Here is a 21,969-nt window from a genome sequence, read left to right as displayed (position 1 = left end):
TTTGTGAAATCTGCAAGGTCGTTCACATTTCCAATTAAATGAGACTTGTATGCAATCTACAGTGTGAACTTTAAAAGCCCCAAAAGTGTCTACAGAAGACGCCTAAATGCTGGGCTTGTTTCCCAAAATATGGTCCAGCTCTTGGTAAAATGGACCAGGTTACTTGTCCAAGGCTGCTTCATTTGTTTGAGTCTTTAGCCTTTGTATTTGACTCACAGGCTCTTTATTTTTCGTTGATATTGGAGCCAGAACTGTCTGTAGCCACGCTCGACCATTTCTTTATCATTTCAAAAACCGCCGGTACCGATAAGACCGATTTGGCCTGAATACAGTGATCCCCTCAAATATGAATTACCTCACTAACCTCGCTTTCCCTCCACTGACTAGACTCTGAGCCTGACATGTAGGTGGGATGAATGTGACCTGGCCGTTCACACTGAAGTCGCACGTCAAAAGATCGGATATGTATCGGTTTTAGGAGCACATATCCAAGTGGCCTGGGTCACATTTGGAAAAAATCAGATCTGTGTTGTTCAGACTGTCATTAAAAGATCAGATACAGGTCACATAGGCCAAAAAAATCTGACTTGGGTCACTTCAGGCTGCAGTCTGAACGTAGCCATTTTGACCCTATGACCTGCTTTTACAATATATCAAAACTGAGGCAAGACAACTTTTTAACTTTACTACATGAAAACTACTGGACATAGTCATTTTAATAAAGCCAAATCTGTTAAACAAATTTAAAAAACCTTGTATAAACCTTTGGATCAGAATAAAATCTGTTAAAATAACAGCGGCTTTGTCTGCATCCACACCAAATCCATTATCTGATTTCTGGAGTTATCAGATTACGATGGCATGTAAACAGTTAAATCTGATGTGAGGAATCTGATTTCTTTCTGACCTTTGTACACAGGCTTTGACAAGAAAAAAAATGACAAAAATCACTCTTACCTTTTTTGGTGAAAACTGTACACTTAAAAGAGACCACGAACGCTTGCATTGACTCATATATGTTGTTTAAATCCATATAGCTTTTTTTCTGGAGTTTTCAGACCTTCTAAAAACTTTGCACTGTGTTTGCTAATGTGTGTTACTGTTGGAAAGTCCTCTGGTCTCTCCCTCTCTCGGAGTAGTCCATGGACACTGTGAGCCTTAAGTGTTGGCAGATGTTTGGGTTCACAGGGACACAGCTGGACCGGGCCGGGTGGACCTCACAACACCTGCCTCTTTGTTTAACCTCCCACTTCACCCTGCTCAAGAAATTAGTGGCAGAAAAGCAAAATCATGAGCAGAGGTGGGAACAACTCAATTACATTTACTTGAGTGACTTTGTAAAGGTCCTATATTACACAAAACTAAGTCAAGTGAGCTTTAAGCCATGTTATGCTTTAAATTAATTAAAAACATACCTGGAGCTGTGTTTTGTTTCCTTCACACGTTGGTGTAACCCTGCATTATTAGTCTGTCAACATCTCCAAACACTCAAAATGCTCTGCTCCACCTTGTGACGTCATGAAGTGATAGTTTTATTTAGTGGAGATCGGCAATTCTGAAATCATCCAAATTATTTTAGTGAAGGAAAACACAGTGGAGCACTTTCTGTATCACCACATGACATCACAGGGGGAACAGAGTATTTTCAGTTCGAGACTCAGCCTAAATATGCAGGATTTATGTGTTAATCATGTGTGAATGAAGCACAACACAACCCCATGTTTTTCACGAATAAACAAAATTGTGTGTGAAAATGTGTGTTTCTTGCACTGCTCCTTCAAATATGATTTCGTTTGTCTCATTTTTGTGTCTATCGTTTGAAAATACCAGATTTTGTGCATTATTTATAGCAGCAGTAGCTCAGTTTGTAGAGCGTTCGTCCACTGATTTGAAGGTTGGCGGTTCGAATCCCACTCTTGGAATAAACATCATGGGCTGGTTGGTGTGATACCAGCTCCCACAGAAGAATGCTGTTGTTGTGTCCTTGGGCAAGACACTTAACCCACCTTCCCCCCAGTGTCTGCGTACACTGGTGTATGAGTGTGTGTGTGAATGGGTGAGTGGTTCCTTGTTGTAAAGCACTTTGGGTGCCTTGAAGGTGGAAAAGTGGTATAGAAAAAGTTGCAAAAAGTTATGTAACTTTTTGGTTAGAGGTTCTTCACCTATTTGTTTCTATGGATATGTCATTGCTCTACCTGGAATGTTCCACAATATGGCATTAAACAGTTCTACTTTACATTTTTTCAATTACAGGTGGTTTTATAGCTCAAAACACCTAGAAAACCAAACATTCTGCATGTGAGCGGGGTCGCCTTTCCACAGCTCTGACCTGTAACTTGACCTGGTTTAGTTTCCATGATGGTAGAAAGTTTTAATGCCATACTGTGAAACATTCCAGACAAAGCAATTACATCTCCACGGAGAAAAACATTTGACGGCCCCTCCACGAGAAAAGTTACACAATGCACCTTTAATATTTTGTGCTCCCATTTACATTCACAACAAATTATAAACTTACTTGGACCACTACTTTGCACTTCTACTTGAGTAATATTAGTCTGAAGTAACATTACTCTTACTTAAGCACAGTTTTTGGCTACTCCTCACCTCTTCTCATGGCCCAAGACTACAAGTGTACAATGAGGTCTGTCTCCGTGGTAACCGGCAGGAAGTAGTACTTAAGCGGTTTCCTGATTGCTTCCCCGTTATCGTGTAATGACATCTGATGAAGAAACACGGCAAGGAACAGTGCGAAAAGCCAAAAAAAAAAGTATCAAGCGTAACCGGTTATGCTTTAACTCTGCAAACATGACGCCATTTTGGTTTATGACATAATGCGAGTGGTGTTTGGGAACTTTCATTATAAGATCAGCGGAATTACTGAAAACCATACAAAGTGACTGTGGAGTCTGTTATCAGCACATGACTAAGGGTGAGTTGAGGTTAGGGAGATTTAGAACTGAAAAGGTACAGGATTAGTGGTGTTTGTGCTCTTGTACAAGTATTGTTTTTTCAGATTTTAGAATGAGATGATGTCATACTCTGAGATGGGGGAGAGAGTCAGTATTTTTCCGATTCATTTCATTGTACTTTGCTGTGAAATATCTAAAACAGGGGTGTCCAAACTTTTTTCATCAAGGGCCACATATCTAAACGTAGATAAAGCAGAGGGCTGATCGAGGGCCGTAGACTGGTGCTGAATACAGTAAATAATTGTGTATGATAAATATGTGCATGTTTAACATGTTAGAATGAGCCATCGGTCCTTATTCATTCATTCATATTCACACACAGTAAATATTCAATATTAGCTATATCTAGGTAGATTTTCAAAAAACTTGCAGTAAAAAAATAATTTTTAATTGATGCAAGGTAATTTGGGCCAATTCACCTTGAACTCTGAGGGCCACATTTGGCCCTCGGGCCATAGTTTGAACATGCCTGATCTAAAAAGTTAATTCACAAATGTTGATCCTGATCATTTCTACTACTAACTCACTATATTATAACAAATATCTGAATTTAAACTATTCTTTTGACCTGCCCCCATCTATTTTAAAGGGCCTACATTCTGGTATTTTCTATAATTCCTCAGCAAAAACATATATGGGGTTTTGTTTTGTTTCATTCAAGCATTTTTAACTCACAAACCCTTGACATTTACGCTGAGTTGTTTTTGCAAACAGGAAGCACTTTAACTTCTTGGGTTCTTTTTAAAGACAATACAGTGAAGTGTATTTATCGTATTTTCCGGGCTATTAGACGCGCTCTTAAGCCTCCAACCCCATCAAAAAACTATTGTGCGTCCCACAATCCAGAGCGGCCTATACACGAATCCACTCGGGTGTCGCAGCACGACTTCAGTAAACTACAAAGCCGCACCACCGGCAGCGCACGCAAACACACACAGAGCAGACAGTGACTGCACAGTGACAAACACCCACAGCCACACTCATCACTCCACGCCGACGAGGAATGGAACGGAGGAACGAACCGCAAAATCGAGTCGATGTGCCACTTCTAGCCACAACTGAACAACTGAGTCACTGCGAACACGCCGACATTCCAGCGGTCCCAGACAGCACCCTCCCTACACGCCACAACTGAACAAAGCCCGGAGTCACCGTGAACGCCACAAACAAAGTCCGACTCACCCATCTAACTGTTGTGTTTCCTTTAATGTCCGGTGCTATTTATTTGTGAAAAAAGTTCGAAAATAGACCATTTAATGACGCCTTATAATCCAGAGTGCCTAATACGGTACCTTCTTGACATGTTTCGGCTGCATCTTCAGAACTGTTCTTGGACAGTAAAAAGAACCCAACAATTTAAAGTACAGAAGAAGACAAAATGAACATCTTTGACCAAAAAAGTGTCAAAGCACTTTGCCATGTGGAGAGGCTGCAAAAGGCGATTGCCCGCTACAACAACCACCTCACCACTTCAACCTCCGACGCAGAGACGAGAACATCACGCCAGCAAGTATTAACATCAAGGCCCTGGTCCCCACCCATGATGCAAAACAAATCATTAATGAGGCGAAGAAAACACTATTAAAAAGGATTCGCATCACCCTCAACAAGCAGAGAAACATCGAACGAGAACTGAGGGACGAAAGGGAGAAATACGGACGGCTTTTCCCCATGGAAGAAGAGATACATAAACAGGTGAACAAACATTTGAATTAGAATTTGAAACGACTAAGGACGGCCACATTAATAAGTTAAAACTGACACAAAACACTGTAAAATCGGAACCTCATTAACTAAGGTCAGTTCTGAAGATGGCTTGCAGGTAAACAAGGTAAATACACTGTACTGTACTGTCTTTAAAAAGAACCCAAGAAGTTAAAGTACATAAGAAGACAAAATGAACATCTTTGGCTTAACAGAAAACACTTCTACTTTGTGATATATCATGTGGGAATAAAGGAAAAGCTCCACTGTGTTTTTAAACTCCACTCACTTTCACTTGAATCATTTGGATCATTGCAGCCCTGGAATTGCTGATCTCTACTGAAAAAAAGGTAAACAAAAAAAAAAAAAAGCAACTCTCGGTTATATTTTTGATGAGGATACAACATTACAACCTAGAACCAAAAATAGAACCAAAAAACAGATAAAAACAAACAAAACAAAAAAAAAAACACTGGCTCTTGAAACCAATATAATTCAATCACGTTTAATTAATCATGCTTGAGCATAGCTCATCAGCAGTACTGGGATTTGTAACAGTACTTTTACTTGAGTACAAATGTTTAATACTGTTTCCACCCTGATTGTACAGTATGGAATTCCCATCAAGTGTCAAGTGTTTTAATGTAAATGTGCAAACAGCATATTGTTTTAGCAAACTGTATTCAAGAGGTTCTGAAGCAACTTGTTCATAAGATCATTCGAGCAAGCTCACTCATCATGAAACCGCACATGACAAAGCCACAGATCTGTCATTTTGATAAGACACAAACAAGTGTCATGCAATGTTATAACTTTTAACATGTTCAGGCTTTCATCTTCACTAAGTACCTGATGACCTGTGTAGGAAGCTTTGAGAATGAAGCTTGCACAATCAGTTAAATCCTCCATCTTAGGTAATTCTGAGTAGCTTGAGATCTGGAGATAGGTCCCCCCAGTGACTCACAACGTCAATGGGGGGTCAAATGCACAGGATGAATTTCCCTATGAGGACAATAAAGTGAACTTTAACCTTAAAGCAGCTTTTCTGTTTGCTTTGTTGTACTTTATTATCCCTCCAAGGAAATCCTCTGTCCTCTGCATTTCACCCATCCTTTCAGGAGTTGTGGGCAGCACAAGGGGCACCCAGGGGCCCATCTCCATGATCTTGTTGCTACCTTAGTTAGGACTATCTTAGCTGGAGGATTTTAACTATGGTGCATGTTTTATGAGTTGATGCGGGACCCGGAACCTTCTTGCTGTGAAGCATGAGTGCTAGTCACTCAGCCATGCAGCCAAACTCAGCCACTGCATGTAATATGGATTTTAATGTAATAAACCTGACCTATCTGAGTCTTCAGATATGATATAAATATGTTTAAATCAAATAAAGAGTGTACTGATGCTAAAAAAAAAAAAAAAAAAAAAAAAGCAATGATGTCACATTTATGTTTTGATTCTTACAATGATTATCCAATCAGAAAGCAGAATGAACCTCACGAGTCTCTTTGTGTTGTCAGTTTCAATACAGAATCAGTGCGTTTAAACCTAAAATGGCTCTGATCTGAATGGTCACTACCTAAACCCCAGCACACGCAGACAGTCCTGACTCAGTGCTAGTGGAGCCTCTGCAGCTCAGGGAGAGAATTCTGGAGGTTCTGAGCTTTCACACAAGGCATGAGTTGTTTGTCTACAGAGAATGAGAAAATCCTGTGTGCAGGTTTAGGCGTATGGCGTCCAGTTCAGTTATGACTGTAGTACCTTTTAAAAATGTAAGAGCACAGCCTGCATACAATTGCTTTAATTTTAGTTTTGAGTATGTTATTTGTTCATTCAAATAAAAGAAACACAATCAAAATGCTGTACATACACTTTTATATAAATCAAAGCTATAATACAGAAATCAGTACATGCAGACAACAGAACTGTGAACATACCACCAAAGGCTCAAAGTAGCAGACATCTACTTATTTCAATCATTTAAGTAGAATCTATCATGAAAACAGTCAGTGAATTCAAAGAAGCATACATACATACATGATCTGAACGTCTCTGTAAGCCCTGTTATTATGGCTCACTTAATCTTTCCCAAAGACAGTAATTCAAGACAAACCCGTACGTCTGAACCATTTAACAGAAAGTAATCTTGATTTTCTGTTGTATGTGTTGCAGGAGTTAAGCAGAATCGGCACTTCCTTTTTTCAACATAGAAACATGTTATATAACATAGGTGTCATTTAAGTGTTAGCATGAGCAACAGTTAAAGCTGTAGTAGGCCATGATGTGTAATGTGTATCACTGCGCAAGAATAGATTTGTATGTCTTCAGTTTGGAGAAATCTAGCTAACCAAAACAAGATATTTTAAGGTGAAACACTGCAGAGATAAATTTGAAATTTCTCTAATTTATCTAAAAATGTAAGAAATGATCATGTAATCCTTTACTTTAGAAATTATCCTTCTGAAAATTGAAAAAATAAATAAGTAAAAATTTAATGCTTTAATAAATCAGGCCTAGAATTAGATATGAACAAGTACAAGACTGTAAAGTTTGGTGTATAAAGGTGCTACACTGATGGGTGACCTTTGTAAATGCATTTTGAGAATATGATCTATGAAGTTACAATGTCTCATAAAAACAAGTGTATTAAATTAACTAGTAAAACATACTGAGATGCAGACTGGGAGATAAAATGAATTAGATGAATTAAATAAATTAAATGTGCTGTCGTCGCTTCAAAATTCCAGGGGGACACAGGTCACCCTTGCCTTGTCTCTTTAAAACTTGCCTACTACAGCTCTAACAGACGTGGACCCCTATGTGTTGCCGTAGACACAAACCCTTTACTTATTTATGAAGTGTAACTTGAATGAGTGAAAGGAAAGTACAGTTTTCGCACCATGCCCCGCCCTTGTGCTGTGGGTGCCGCTGTGGTCGGGAGCCTTGTCACCCGGCTCCATCGCGCAGCTCACAGAATCACACAGGCGGCACTACGCATGGGCAGGTTTGTGGGCAGCTTGGCATACTCCCTGAAGCTGTTCCTCTTGTTGTTGATTAATGGCCCGGGAATCTCCAGGCCGTCCGCAGGGGGCGTCGTCTCGGTGGCGGCGTTGCCCTCTGGTGCTTCCTGCTTGGCCCCCTTGTTGTTTTTAGTCTTTTTGGCTCCCTTCTCCGGGGGTTCAGCAGACACGGTGCGCTGCTCGTTGGCGGCCTCTGGTGGCGAGAGCGCATCCATGGGCAGGTCACTGGGGCTGGGTTTGCCTTCTGCTTGCTCCTCACTGCTGGTGATGTGAACGTTAGAGGCCATGCGCTTGGCATTGGTGCTGGTAGAGCTAGCACAATACACACACACCACACAATAGTGTTTTCAGTTCACTACGGCTAAACTCGACGACTAAAGGTGACTACATTTACCACTAGGTTATACTGAAGCGTGTTTCCATGGATGTGTTAGTACTCCCTCAAACTACAGATGGATGATGCCACAAGTACAAGTACTAGTACTTTTTGGGAGCAATTTTTGTTATACTGATACTCAAGACTCCAGGGGTTTCCAACCTTTTTCCTCCAGTGAGCTACTTTTAACAAATGAAAATACCAAAGAGCTCCTCATTTTAGCGGTCACCAGAAACTGAGTAAATTTAAGAGCCACAATCTTAGATGGGGCACAGTTAGATATTTATATGTTTACAAATTTACAACATGCACAAATTTAGTCATCAAAATGATACAGTTACAATGATAAAAGCCTTCAATCAATCCAATTTTAGTTGTTCAGCACAATACGTATAACTCAGAAATCCGTTGGCGAGCTACTTGGAAGGGAGAGGAGAGCTACTGGTAGATCCCGAGCTACAGATTGGAGACCCCTGCAATACTCTAACGCTGTGGTGAAGGCATTTCAATAAATATATGTATACATAAGGGACAGACAGATGAGTCAGACCCAAATGCCGCTGAAGGTGTTTGACATAAAACAAAGAACTGTCCCCAGCATGTTCATAATTGATGCTTAGTCTTAAATTGTACATATTTTAATTAGTATAGATATTTGCATAACAGTACTGATACACACATTTGTATTTATGAGTCAGTATCAATATCAGTATCGATGAATAGATACTGATACTCCCATTTCTAGCTCACAGTATCTGTTCTGAGCAGATTTTGAATGCCCTTGTTTCCTTACACAGTTCAGACACTAGTGACTTTGATTATTTTAAATATTATACATTTTTTAAATTGCTTTCCTCCCATGTATTTAAGCACATGCATGTTGTTTTTACCCCAGTACAGATAGATTGTAGAAGCAGCTCTTGAGGTCAAAATAAGTCTGCTGTGTACGGTTTGGATCTAATTAGGAATTTCATTCTCTGATTATCAGGAGGTGCACATTAGCATGCTAGTTGTTGTTGCTTAACCATCACAGCAAAAACTCCACTCCACTGTTGTGAAAATTACTCATAGGGATGAATAATTAGGACGGTTGGTAAAGGTAACTGAGGAATAACTTTGTACCACTGCAAACTGCAATAAAATGACCTAGTCCTGTTTTTGCATTTTTAAGACAGTAAACATCACGTATTGCTTCTTTAAGGCAAGTTAAGATGTACTTATTAGAAAGTATAAGCAATTTATTCATAGTTGTCCCTACCCCTGCCAAAGTCTATTATAAGCTGCCAGAAAAGCAACTTCTTATTTGTGGACTAATCACTGTTTGCACTCCTTTTCTCCTTGGCTCTCTTAGCAGCACACTCATCAGGGCTGGCTGTGGACATCAGCTGTCAGCCCGCAGATACAAACAGTCCTGTCTAAATGGGATGGGACTTGAGGGCATCCGAGGGCCCTCTCCTTGATGGGATGGACGCGTTGGCAGTGCAAAGCATTGTGGGAGCGGTGCTGACAGTGTGGAGTGCCTCCAGAATGGGGCCTGTTGTTGACAGCTAACATTTAATCCAAGATGCTCCAGGCCGAGGACAGCTTTAAGTCGATGCAGCAGGTTGGCCATCTCCACTGCTGGTGTCTCATGTTTTATAGATGTGTGTGGCGTTGGGCTTTATATACAAATAGACTGGGAAATTCAGTCTTTTTTTTTTTTTTTTTAAGTTTTAAGTATCACACAAAATTGACCCTTTGTGAGCTTTTAGCCATGTTAGAATGTTGTTACCTTATCAAAAAACATACCCAGTTTTGTTTCATTCTTAGTATTCTATCTACAGTCGTCCCTCACTATAACGCAGTCTACCTTTCACGGCCTCGCTGATTCACGGATTTTTTTGTGTGAGCAATTTTGCATGGTTTTTTTTTTTTAAGTGTATGAACATGTATTGTGTTCCTATTGTGTATTTAAGCGCATGTATTTGTCTTACCCCAGTACAGATATATTGTAGAAGCAGCTCTTGAGGTCAAAATAAGTCTGCTGTGTACTGTTTGCATCTCATTAGGCATTTCATTCTCTGATTATCAGGAGGTGCACATTAACATGATAGTTATTGTAGCTTTGCCGTCACTGCAAAAAATGTATAAACTCATAGGGGTGAATAGTTAGGACACTCGGTAAAGGTAAGTGAGGAATAACTTGTAACACTGCAAACTGCTTAAAATGACCTAGTTCTGTTTTTGCATTTTTAAGACAGTAACAATAACATACTGCTCCTTTAAGGCAAGTTAAGATGTACTTATTAGAAAGTATAACCAATTTATTCATAGTTGTCCCTACCCCTTTCAAGTTTTAAGAATTACACAGAATTGACTCTTAGTGAGATTTTAACCATGTTAGAATGTTGGTACCTTATCAAAAACATACCCAGAATTGTGTTTTGTTTCAATCACGCACATTGAGGAATTCTTTTTTAGTATTCTGTCTACAGTTCACGCAGTTCACCTTTCATTCACAGATTTTTTTTTTTTGTGTACAGTTTTGCATGCTTTTTTTTTCTTTCTACAGTGTATGAACATGCATTGTGTTCCTCCCCCTGTGTCCTGATTGGCTAAGGGACTGTAGACCATTGTCAATCAATCTCCTCTGTGCCATGTCTCCTGTACAGTACAGAATGTGTTCAGTTTGCCAAATTCACATAAATGTTCGATCTCTAGCAGTGTGATTCTGAAGTGCTGTATGTTTACAAATTTTCCCCCCGACAAAACCCACAATGTCGATGAAACATTCTGCACCGACAAAGGCTCAAAAGGCAGAAGAAGATGCAAACCATCGCACACAAAACGTTGGACTTCTGGACACGCTGAAGGAAGGGAAAAGTTGCGTGGCTGTAGACTCCATTACGGGATAAATTAATCTTTGGTTTGTTACATAAAGAAGGAAGAAAATAACAAAAGGACAACAGCAGTAATAAGTTTTAAGAAGGATTGTAACTGTCCTGTCTGAGAAAAGTGTATAAAGTGTGGGGTGAGGGGTTTTACAGATATAATCATTGTAAAAAATAAAGCTGACTACTTCATAGATTTCGGGGTTCATGGGTTATTTTTAGAACGTAACCCCCGCGATAAATGAGGGACCAGTTTATATCTCCAATGCTCAAAATGCTCTGACCCTCCTTGTGATATCAGGTAGTGGTAGTTTTCAAGTAGAGATTGTAATTTCCAGGACTCAAATGATCCACATGACTCTAGTAAAGATGTAAGGTGTACACTTCCTGTTTTACCACATGACATCACAAGGTGGAACAGACTATTTCTACTGTTTTGAGAGAACTCAGCCTAAATATGCAGGATTTCTGTGTTAAACATGTGAGAATGAAACAAAACACAACTCCAGGTTTGTTTTTGATGAGGAAACAACATTATAACATAGATCAGAAAATAGTGTAATATGGGCCCTTGAAATACACTATAATATAAACACCTTTGATTTTAACTAAGGCTGCACCATGTTGTTCTAGAGCATCTATTTAACTTATATTTTTACCTTATTTTTATGCATGTGTCCTTGTACACTGTCTGGTTTGTTGACTGAGAGGTTGTATGCATTGATTGTTACCACTGTCTCCGAAACAATTGCCTCTCGGGGGACTTAATAAAGCGCTGAAGCTGAATACTATAGCCTTTGGTTGGAATATTTTTTGTTATTATTACTTTTACTTTGCCCTTTATTTTCAGACACACCAATTATCTGTTCAGTAAAACTTCTTAGCTAAATATTATTATTCTAAATTCAAATACTAACTGATGTTCTGTAGCGCTAATTTAACTTAAAAATCTTCACCCAGTAGTAAATGATCTGGGGCTCTGGGCACAAGAAGCACGTCATTAGAGCCAAAAAGGAAAAAAAAAAAAAAGGAAAAAATATCAAGGTTTTTCAGACAAAACAAAAACTACAGCCTTTGTGATTTGCTAATTGCGTCCATTCTAATTGTGATTTTGAGTTTGATTTTGTTTAATAGATAGAACGCATATTTTGGTATTTTGGTCTGGTGTTTATTATAGCAAAACAAATGTAACTGAATATATTCAAGCTGGATCATTTTAATGTCACGCTTTTGATCTGCCACTGGAAAAGTCACATAGTACAGCTTTAAATTACCCATATTACAATATTTTCTGATGTGTTATAATGTTGTTTCCTCGTCAGAAACATATCCAGAGTTGAAAACACTGTTCCGTCCCACCTTTTGATGTCATGTGGTGATACAGAAAGTGCTCTACTGTGTTTTTAAACTCTATACACTCTTTATTAGAATCATTTGGATGATTACAGCCCTGGAAATTCCAATCTCTACTGGATAAAATGTTTTAAAAAAAACCCCAACAAAACAAACTAAAGGAAGTAGCTTAACTTGAAAACTACTCCTTCATGACTAGGGTTGGGTATCGTTAAGGAGTTGCCGATACGATACATATCTTGATGCAGTGAGCTCTCGATACGATACGATATATTTCAAATTGATTCGATACGGTTCAATAAAAAATAAAGGCTAAATCATGGCTGTCTTGTTAAACCAAGTATTGTGCAAAGTGAAAATGAAACACAAACATTTCAATCATCAAAACAGTGAAAATGTCAAATGTGTTGCATCCTCAACAAGCGACAAAACTGTAGTACTGTAACAAAAAAATTTTGTGAAATATACCAAAAAATACAGCAGACCATGATATTGATACGGTATCAGCACATTAAACTATACGACATATCGATATTTCAATATTTTTGCACATCCCTATTCATGACATCATAAGGTGGAACAGAGCATTTTGAGATTTAGAGATGTAGACAGGCTAATACCAAATGGTTACTCAGACATGTGTGAATGAAACAAAACACAACTCCAATGTATGTTTTTGTAAAGATAACAACATTCGAACAGCTCACAAGAGTCAATTTTGTGTAATACAGGACCCTTAAATTAAATAGCAGAGAGCATTTGACCTCTTTAAATATTTAAATAAAAAATATGTTTACCAGTTCTTTTAAAACTTCAAAAAGTCTGAAATGTACCGTGCACTAATTTAATGTAAAAATAGTGTCTTTACCGTTGAGTGAATGATCTGAGACTATAAGCGCAATAAGCAGTGCTCCATTAAAACCACCAGGGAGCGTTGTGAGTCCACCCCAGTCCCCACTCACACAGTATTGGTTGTTTGCTTGCGGTCCTTGTGGACTACTGCGTGTGTGTGTATGCTTTACCCGGTGGAGCTCAGGTCCTCCTCCTTCTGCTCGCTGCTGTAGCGGAGCTCTGCAGGCGTCTTAAAGGACAGGTCCTTCTTCCCCTTCAGCCAGTACGTCTTCATGTAACCTTTACCCTGATGTGGCATAAAAAATATATATATTTAGCCATTTAGCAATTAAAAAGTAGCTCGTATCAATTTGCTTAAAGGTGCATTGTGTTACTTATTTGTTGGAGTTCTGTCACTTGCTGGTTCAATTTTGGTTTAATCCGGGTTTAGTTCTGTTTTAGTTCTGGTTCAGTCCTGGTTTAGTCCTGGTTTAGTCCTGGTTTAGTCCTGGTTCAGTCCTGGTTCAGTCCTGGTTCAGTCCTGGTCTCCTCATGTGTCAGGTCACAATAGGAGGGTACTGGAGATTTCATAAGCCTATGCAGGTTGTTTTCACCATTGCCAATAACTCCAATTTGACATTTAAATTGTAGCTATTTTATATTTGTTATTTTTTATATCTCATGTCGGGTGAAGTTTCGTGGATGGCGTACCCCCACGTACCCCCACATACCCCGACATACCCCCATATACCACGCCCACTACACCCCATGAACAGCTCTACCTTACATTTATTCAGTTACAGGTGGTTTTATTGCTCAAAAAAGCTACAAAAACAAGCGTTCTGAATGTGACCAGGGTTGCCTCTCCACAGATCTGACCAGTTACTTGGTCTGGTTTGGTCTCCATGAAGATAGAAAGGTTTAATCCCATACTGTGAAACATTCCAAAGCGAAGCAATGCCTCCACTAGAAAAGTTATACAATGCATCTTTAAAGTGTGATCATACATTTTGGTTAGTACTGGCATACATCGCTAAGAGGTTGTAAAGCAGATTGTTATTTAGTCTTATTGAGCTAAAATAGAGTGTGGAAGGTTATAATCTCACACTGGAGATCTTCTTTGGAGGAAGATATGAGCACCTGGGCTGGCAGCCATTTAGTGCACTGTGATCCAAAGCAAAAGAGATGATCTGACAAAGGTTTTTGCTAGAATCGACCATCTGACTGTACAATGTATATTTTTGTTCACTATATTGTGACAGCCCACGATATTATTGTGAGACTTTTGAAGATACGATATCGCAATATTTCTGTAATTGTTACATCCCTAATTTGAACTATGAATAGAGATTAAAGAAAAATATATTTAATGCTTAATGTTAATGTTAATGAATGTTGTTTCCTCATCACAAACATACCTGGAATTGTGTTTTGTTTTATTCAAATGTTTAACACACAAATCCTGCATACTAAGGTGAGTGCTTCTCTGAAACTGAAAACACTCTTGACTGACTTCCACCTTGTGATGTCATGTGGTAATACAGGAAGTGCTGCAATGTGTTTTAAACTCCATACATCTTCACTAGAATCATTTAGATAATTTCAGCCCTAGAATTGCCAATTTCTATTGAAAACTACAGCTTTGTAACACCATAAAGTGGAACAGAGTATTAACATGTGTATTAACAAATCCAATTGGCATCATTTCGCCCACCAATAATTTTGGCAAATTTTGTTGAAAAAAAAACTCAAATTTTCACAGAATGTATAGAAACAGATCAAGTTTTTATATTTAATGTTTATTTTTGTTCTGTTTTCAGGCTGAGTCATGCCGTTCACTCCTAAAGAGAAGTATTTTCAAGTCATTTTGCATCTTGGAATCTGCTCGCACACAGTCACCCAAGACTGTGGAGCGTGCCTTCAATGCAAAATTTGGAAAAACTTCACCAACTGGCAAACACATTTGGACTTGGTACCAAAAATTTAAAGAGGAAGGCTGGTTATGCAGGGCTAAAGGATCTGGTAGACCAACAGAAGACAAGGTCGAGCAAGTTTGAGAAAAACTCTTACGAAGCACTGAGAAGTCTGTAAGGAGAAGAAGTTTGGAAACCCAGATTCCTCGAATGACGGCTTGGCTTCAAATTTGAAACAGAGCAGACATTTGTGCTTGGAACACTCCATTTCCCTTTTTCTCACAGTGAGACATCGCAGTGACCAGGTATGTTTTTGATGAAGGTAACAACATTATAACATGACTAAAAGCTCACAAGAATACATTTGTGTAATACAGGACTTTAAATGGGTTAGATTATTTAATGAAGGTGCAAATGAAACTATGGCACATTACTTTAAATGATTTGAAGCCACTAGACTATGAAGGGGTACAGACATTAGCATGCTAGTTGTTTTTAGCATTAATGTGACGCCAAAACTGATTCTGTAAAGGCAGCTCTTGTACTCAAAATGAGACCGATAAGTCTTGTCTGCATCTAATTATAGTCATGTTTTATCCGCCCCAAACCAGGAAGCACGCTGTCAGCATGCTAGTTGTCATTAACAAATGTAGCTCTGGCCTCTAAAAGTTGTGAAACACGCTTAGAAACTCATCATGGTGAATAATTAGAATGCTCGGATGCATAAGTTAAGTATGTGGAATAACTTTAGGACCACAAGAACCTTTTTTAAATGAATTTGTTTTGTTTTCCCCTTTTGAAGATAGTAAAAATCTGATACAGCAACTTCAGTTTAACCTCACCTTGACAAATATTTTGCCCCTCTCCTCGATAATGTAGGGCTCGTGCTCCAGGTGGTCTTTGGTGGTCTGGCTGATGTGGATCTGCATGCCCTGTTCACACACAAATACAAAACAGCAGCGGCGGTTCAGGCTAACTCATCAAAAACCACACCAAACTACGGCATTTATTATTCACTAAAGAGCCGGGCTTTCATGAGTTTGCATTCTGGATAAATTGAATCTGGGAAAACCATGTCCATTTCAATTAGCCGAGAATGGACCGAGAACTCAACATTAAACTTCTATTACCGAGCGTAATGAAAAACAAATGGCGTGATTAGCATGTAGCATTAAGCAAAAGGCACTAGCGGCACATCTTATTCTATGCTAATGATGAGAGCGTTGGCGGGGGGCTTCGTATGGTGCGGTGGAGAGTAGTCACCACTCCGTTGCTCTCCATCCGCGAAGCCGTGTTCACTGTGTCTCCGAACAGACAGTAACGGGGCATCTTCAGTCCCACCACGCCGGCCACCACCATCCCCGAGTGGATCCCTACGGCAAAACACAGGCAGCAATGATACACGGTGTCCCAAAAACTTTGACATCATTTCGCAGGACAATCATTTTGGCAATTCTTGTTGAAAAAAAATCAAGTTTTCACAGAATGTATAGAAACAGATCAAGATTTTATATTTAATGTTTTATTTTTGTTCTGTTTTCAGGCTGAGTCATACCATTCACTCCCAAAGAGAAGTCATTTTCAAGTCATTTTGCATCTTGGAATCTGCTCGCACACAGTCACCCAAGACTGTGGAGCGTGCCTTCAGTGCAAAATTTGGAAAAACTTCACCAACTGGCAAACAAATTTGGACATGGAACCAAGAGTTTAAAAAGGAAGGCTGCTTATGCACGGCTAAAGTAGCTGGTAGACCATTATCAACATCAGAAAACAAGGTCGAGCAAGTTCATAAAAAACTCTTGTAAAGCCCTGAAAAGTCTGTAAGGAGAACAAGTTTGGAAACCCAGATTCTTTGAATGACGTTTGGCTCCAAACTTTGAAACAGAGCAGACATTTGTGCTCAGATCATGATATTTCCCTTTTTCTCACGGTGAGACATCGCAGTGACCAGCGGTGTTAGGTAGGGGCAGGGCTGAGAGGAGCTCCTCACGTCCTGCCCGTAGACGCCAGTGGCTGTGCCCATCATGTAATAGCCTGCATCTGACTCATTGGCGGCCGTTAGTCCAACATGTAAATTCAAATGTTGTGGCCGTAGTTGATCCTAAAGAGGTCGTTACAGACACAGCTTTTGACCCAAATGTCAGATTTTTAACAAATATGCATGAAAATGCCAAAATAAGACCAGGAATAGGTGTACATGTCTATTTTAGACCCATTTACTCAGCTAATCAGAGGAAAAAACTGTGATTTTGGTGTTTAGTGACCCTTTAAAGGTGACTTTTGATTAAAAATGATTTTGGTCACCTTGGGATAAGTATTTCACATTTTCTAATTTCTAAATAAAGTTTTGTAAAATAATGTCTGCATTTTGAACAACTTTAGAAACTACAACTCTGTTTCCAAGCAGGCATTAAGCGTGGGGGCTCTCTCTGCTGTCAGCAACAGGAAACATTGTGAAAATAAAATAAAGTCCTTATCCTCCTTGAATGCTACGTTACTAGAGCCATGCATTTGTTATGAACACAGTTTGATCACAGAACGAGTCCATACAGGGCGTACGTGATAAAAATCTGAGCTTGAGAAGTTTGGAGTTTTATCCATGATGCAACAACCCAGGCAAAATGCAAAATGAACATGTTTGAGTCCTCTGAGAAGACAACTTTGAAATAATGTGTGTCCATTAAGTTATTGTAAATACCTTTTTTGTGTAAAGTAGGTATTATGAGGAGGCTCTTTGTGGCACTATCTGTATCCATATTTTATTGATCACAAAAATGTAATGATGTTCAAAAGTTAATTATATAACTGCAGTTTAGTTAGCACTTTAATAATTTAGATCAGAAGAATTTCATTTGGTAACTCTAAATTTGAGGGACATTCATGTTCAGTTTCTAACATGTTTTATTATGAAGGTGATAGTGATTTAACATCTCTGCAGCAAGACTCCCAAGCACAGCCCCATTTCTGGCCGAACCTTAACTCATTTCATTGTATTACAGCCTATCGTGTCCTGGCATAGAACTAAATAGCTCTGAGCCGAAAATCCTTCAAATACAGAGACACCTAAGCCTTCAACAATGTCCCTTTTATGAGAACCAACTGCACTTACCCACTCCTAACTACTGGGCTTAACTCGCACTAAAAATGAGCCACTGCTTCGGCCTTGTATATTTTATAGCCCTGTTGAAGAGGTTTCATAATTTCCACTCTCACCTGGAGGAGAATGGGATTACATCACTGACTTTAACCTTACAGTGGGAGCGAGTGGATAAAGGGATCAGGAGTGTAAAGCCGGGCAGTTCAGACGCAGTGATGTGGAGCTGACCTGACAGTGGACCAATGCACACTGGGATAGAGAGGAGGTCCAGCGTGGGATTTTTCAATTAATAGCAATAACGGGTTGCATGGGATTCAGAATACACACTTCTCCGGTGTTTTACGAAAATGTAAATCTAGTCCGATCACCGGTGACTCTCTTTAAATTCAGATGGTCGTGATTGACAGGTGGATTAGCCAGTCAGGGACACACATGGTCACGCATAGGTCACACTGGGCAGTTAGCTCAGTTACAGTGGCTTTGCAGAGATATTATGACTTAATTATGAGAGGCAGATTATTAAAAGGCCTATATTCATTTTTTTTCTGTGTTATAATGTTTTACCTCATCAAAAACATACCTGGAGCTGTGTTTTGTTTCATTCACACATATTCACATATATTCACACACAATTTCTACATATTTAAGAGGAAAACACTTCAATTTCCAGACTGTTGACCACACCTGAATATAAGCCCCATCAAATAATTTTAACAACATTTTAAAATTGTACATATTGAAGACTATATCGAGTAATACAGTATCGTGAGTGTACTGCATGCGTATATTAAATACTGCAATTATACATTTGTTTGAATATTACACAATGAGTTGGTGCTTAACCACTGAAATCTGATATATATGTTTAAAGATACTGCTGTGAAGGTTGTGTACTTTTAAGGAAATTCTTTACAGAGCGGTTGCAGTTTAGTCGTTTTGGCTGGCACCAAGCCTAAATAGACTTGGCTGTAATTTAAACCTGGCTGTCATCCCCTCATAGTAAAGGAAAACGGAGATGCTTCAGGGAGGATCCAAGGCATGTACCTGCTCAACATATATTTGAATATTCATGCTGATGTTTTATATTACTGGGTTGAGGGAAACACAGGCAGTCAGAGCGCCTGATTTAAGTCCTGTGTAGCTGTAGGCCATCTGGGACAGTGATGTGACCCTGAGCTCTGTATTAGAATTGTATTGAATAGGAAATACATTTTTTGTGATTTCAATCGATCGATTCCAGCGTCATTTTTCCAGAGACCGAGTTAACAATATATAGGCCCCAACTGAATAAAAGCCGCAAGTGTTCATGTCTTCAAGAATGTTTTCAAGTTCGGCCGTCTGCTTTTATTGCCTCTGAAAGTCAGTGTCGTGGAGGATTGCAGCAGATTTCAGCTGTCCCATGGGTAAGGCTTGCCGTATCAATCAGGTATGAGTGGATGTCCAGCTACTGAAGTTTGAGATGTTTCTTCATCAGTTACAAATTTCCTTGCATTTAAACGCATACAGGTAAGACATATCCCCCTCACTCATGTTAGTTTAGCATCATAATTTATTTTATCACTCGATGATAAACTGTTGATAAACTTAGTGTGCTGAACATCACTAGCAAACGCTGCCCCCTCATGTTAACCCTAAATCCATGTGTTACCTGCACAGACAGCAGCACTTTCTGTGTTGTCAAACCACAGACCGTATATATGAACGGACAATGTGCCAAACAAAGAATCCATCCATATATTAACCATCGTTTTATTCAAAGTGTGAGAAAAAAGTAGCAGCTTATAGTGAGGAAATTACATTAATAATATGAAGTGCTCCACTGTGTTTTTAAACTCCATACACCTTCACTATAATCATTTGGATAATTTCAGCCCTGGAACTGCCAATCTCTAAACAGAAAGGAAAGGTACTACTTCATGATATCACAAGGTAGAACAGAGCATTAAGAGCTTTGGAGATGTAGACAGACTAATAATAAAGAATTACTCAAACACATGTGAATGAAATTATAACATAGCTAAAAGTTTACAAGAGTACATTTTGTGTAATATATGACCTTTAATATAAGAGGCACAAAACTCAAAATCAGCAAAAAATGTATTAAGATTTAATACTGATAATATGAGTTGAGATATAATTGTTTAGCAATTAGATATGGCAGCAACTGAGTGCATGTTACTCTTCAGTCAAAAAAAAAAAAAAAAAAGTAACTCACTAACCTGTGTAAAAGGCTCATTCTTACCAATCTGACCTCAAGCAACCAGCAACACAATACTCATCCACAGCAGCAGGTGGCGCTAGTGACTAAACTGTGCAGTGAGGACTGTAAATAAACTATTTTAAAGCACATGTTTGACCAATATAATTATCAGTCACATAATGGACAAAACTGACTGGATTACAACTGTTTTTGGCTAAAGACGGAGACACGTTGGAGGTATGTTTGGATTTACACAAGGCTAAAATGAAACTAAGATAACTGTAGTGCTTTATTGTCACAGATAAAAGCTACACGCTGAGACCTGTTTGATTTAAAGTCGAGTTTTGTGAATGCAGATGGCGCCAAAATGTCTGGCCATTTTGGAGTGGAAATTATCTCTTTGGTACGAAAATCAGCCCAGTACATCAGAGTTTCTTTGTTTTTTTTTCTGATAAAAAGAATAAATCATAGCAAAGTACAATGTTATCAGTATGGAAATCTGTCTCTTTCCTCTCTACCTGAAAGAATGACGCCATCACATTTTAGAATCTGAAAACCACCAATAAAGGACATGATCTGTTGTGCAGTACGTACCCACTCGGATCTGGATGTTGTCCCCGGTGGAGGGGTCTTTGAGGTGGTCGATGGAGCTGAGCATGTCCAGGGCCATGTCACAGATGTGGTGGGCGTGGAACGTGGTCTTATTGGGAACGCCGGCCACCACCATGTAGGCGTCACGAATCGTCTCAACCTACGCGTGGGAAATAGGTCAGATAGTTAAAGACGCACTGTGAAACATTTCTAGCAGGGGTGGCACTTAGGGATGGACTCTTATGGAGAAGGTTCCCACTCTTTTTCACTGACAAAATTTCAAAACTTTTCCATGACTTTTTCATGAATTTAAGTGCAATTTCCATGACTTTACGGCACCCTACATGTATAGAATTGATCAGACTTTCAGGCTTTGGTATTATAGTTTTTTAACATTCAGAATACTGTCAGTGCATTTATTGTCGTCTCTTTTAAACAAAAAGTGCATATGCTCAGAAATGAACATAACAGCCTCAGAACTCTATAGTTGCGTGAAAGAGATACTAAAATACTTTTCAAAACTTTCAATGAATTTACAAATTCCGTGACTTTTCCTGCCATGGAAAATGACATTTTCAATTTCCATGACTTTTCCAGGATTTCCATGTCTGTAGGAACCGTGTATGGATTTTTAAATTTTTTATTTTTTCAGCTGATACCAATGTTGATACTTGCCCGGCAGCTGTGGCCAATGACTGATATTTGTGGATATCAATATTTATTTTGTAGACTCCATAGTAAGGCCCAAAAATGTATCTTAACTTGAAATAGAGTTCACAAATAAATTTTTCATTATATTTTTGTAAAAATAACAACTAAATATAATTTACTGCTATTTAAATCATGTAGTTACATGTTAAATGAGACATACATCCATATTCTTCTACGTCCATTGTTACTCATGAGTCTGTTCACAAAGAGCACACAGAGAATGGGGAAGCAACAGGGATGTAACGATATCCGAATCTCACAGTACGATATTATCACAATATGCATCTCACGGTACGATATTTATTGCGATATTTTGAAGAGGCTAATATAATTG

The 21,969-nt window shown here is 38.9% G+C and overlaps 1 protein-coding gene across 1 annotated transcript in view; it reads right to left on the bottom strand.

The window, feature by feature from the left end:
- Window positions 1–7,641: 7,641 nt before the first annotated feature.
- Window positions 7,642–21,969, bottom strand: part of LOC110162663 (soluble guanylate cyclase 88E-like) — a 34,816-nt gene continuing 20,488 nt past the window's right edge. Inside the window, exons 12-16 of the mRNA XM_055163431.1 lie at window positions 20,928–21,084; window positions 16,336–16,409; window positions 15,879–15,968; window positions 13,315–13,430; window positions 7,642–8,005 (exon numbers count right to left, since the gene is read on the bottom strand). Coding sequence (XP_055019406.1) covers window positions 7,642–8,005; window positions 13,315–13,430; window positions 15,879–15,968; window positions 16,336–16,409; window positions 20,928–21,084 — 801 coding nt within the window. The remainder of the gene's footprint in view (window positions 8,006–13,314; window positions 13,431–15,878; window positions 15,969–16,335; window positions 16,410–20,927; window positions 21,085–21,969) is intronic.

Source organism: Boleophthalmus pectinirostris, unplaced genomic scaffold, assembly GCF_026225935.1.
Source record: "Boleophthalmus pectinirostris isolate CB_2022bp ecotype Guang Dong unplaced genomic scaffold, ASM2622593v1 HiC_scaffold_6, whole genome shotgun sequence".
Taxonomy (NCBI): Eukaryota; Metazoa; Chordata; class Actinopteri; order Gobiiformes; family Gobiidae; genus Boleophthalmus; species Boleophthalmus pectinirostris.
This window is presented reverse-complemented; position numbering and strand designations above follow the sequence as displayed.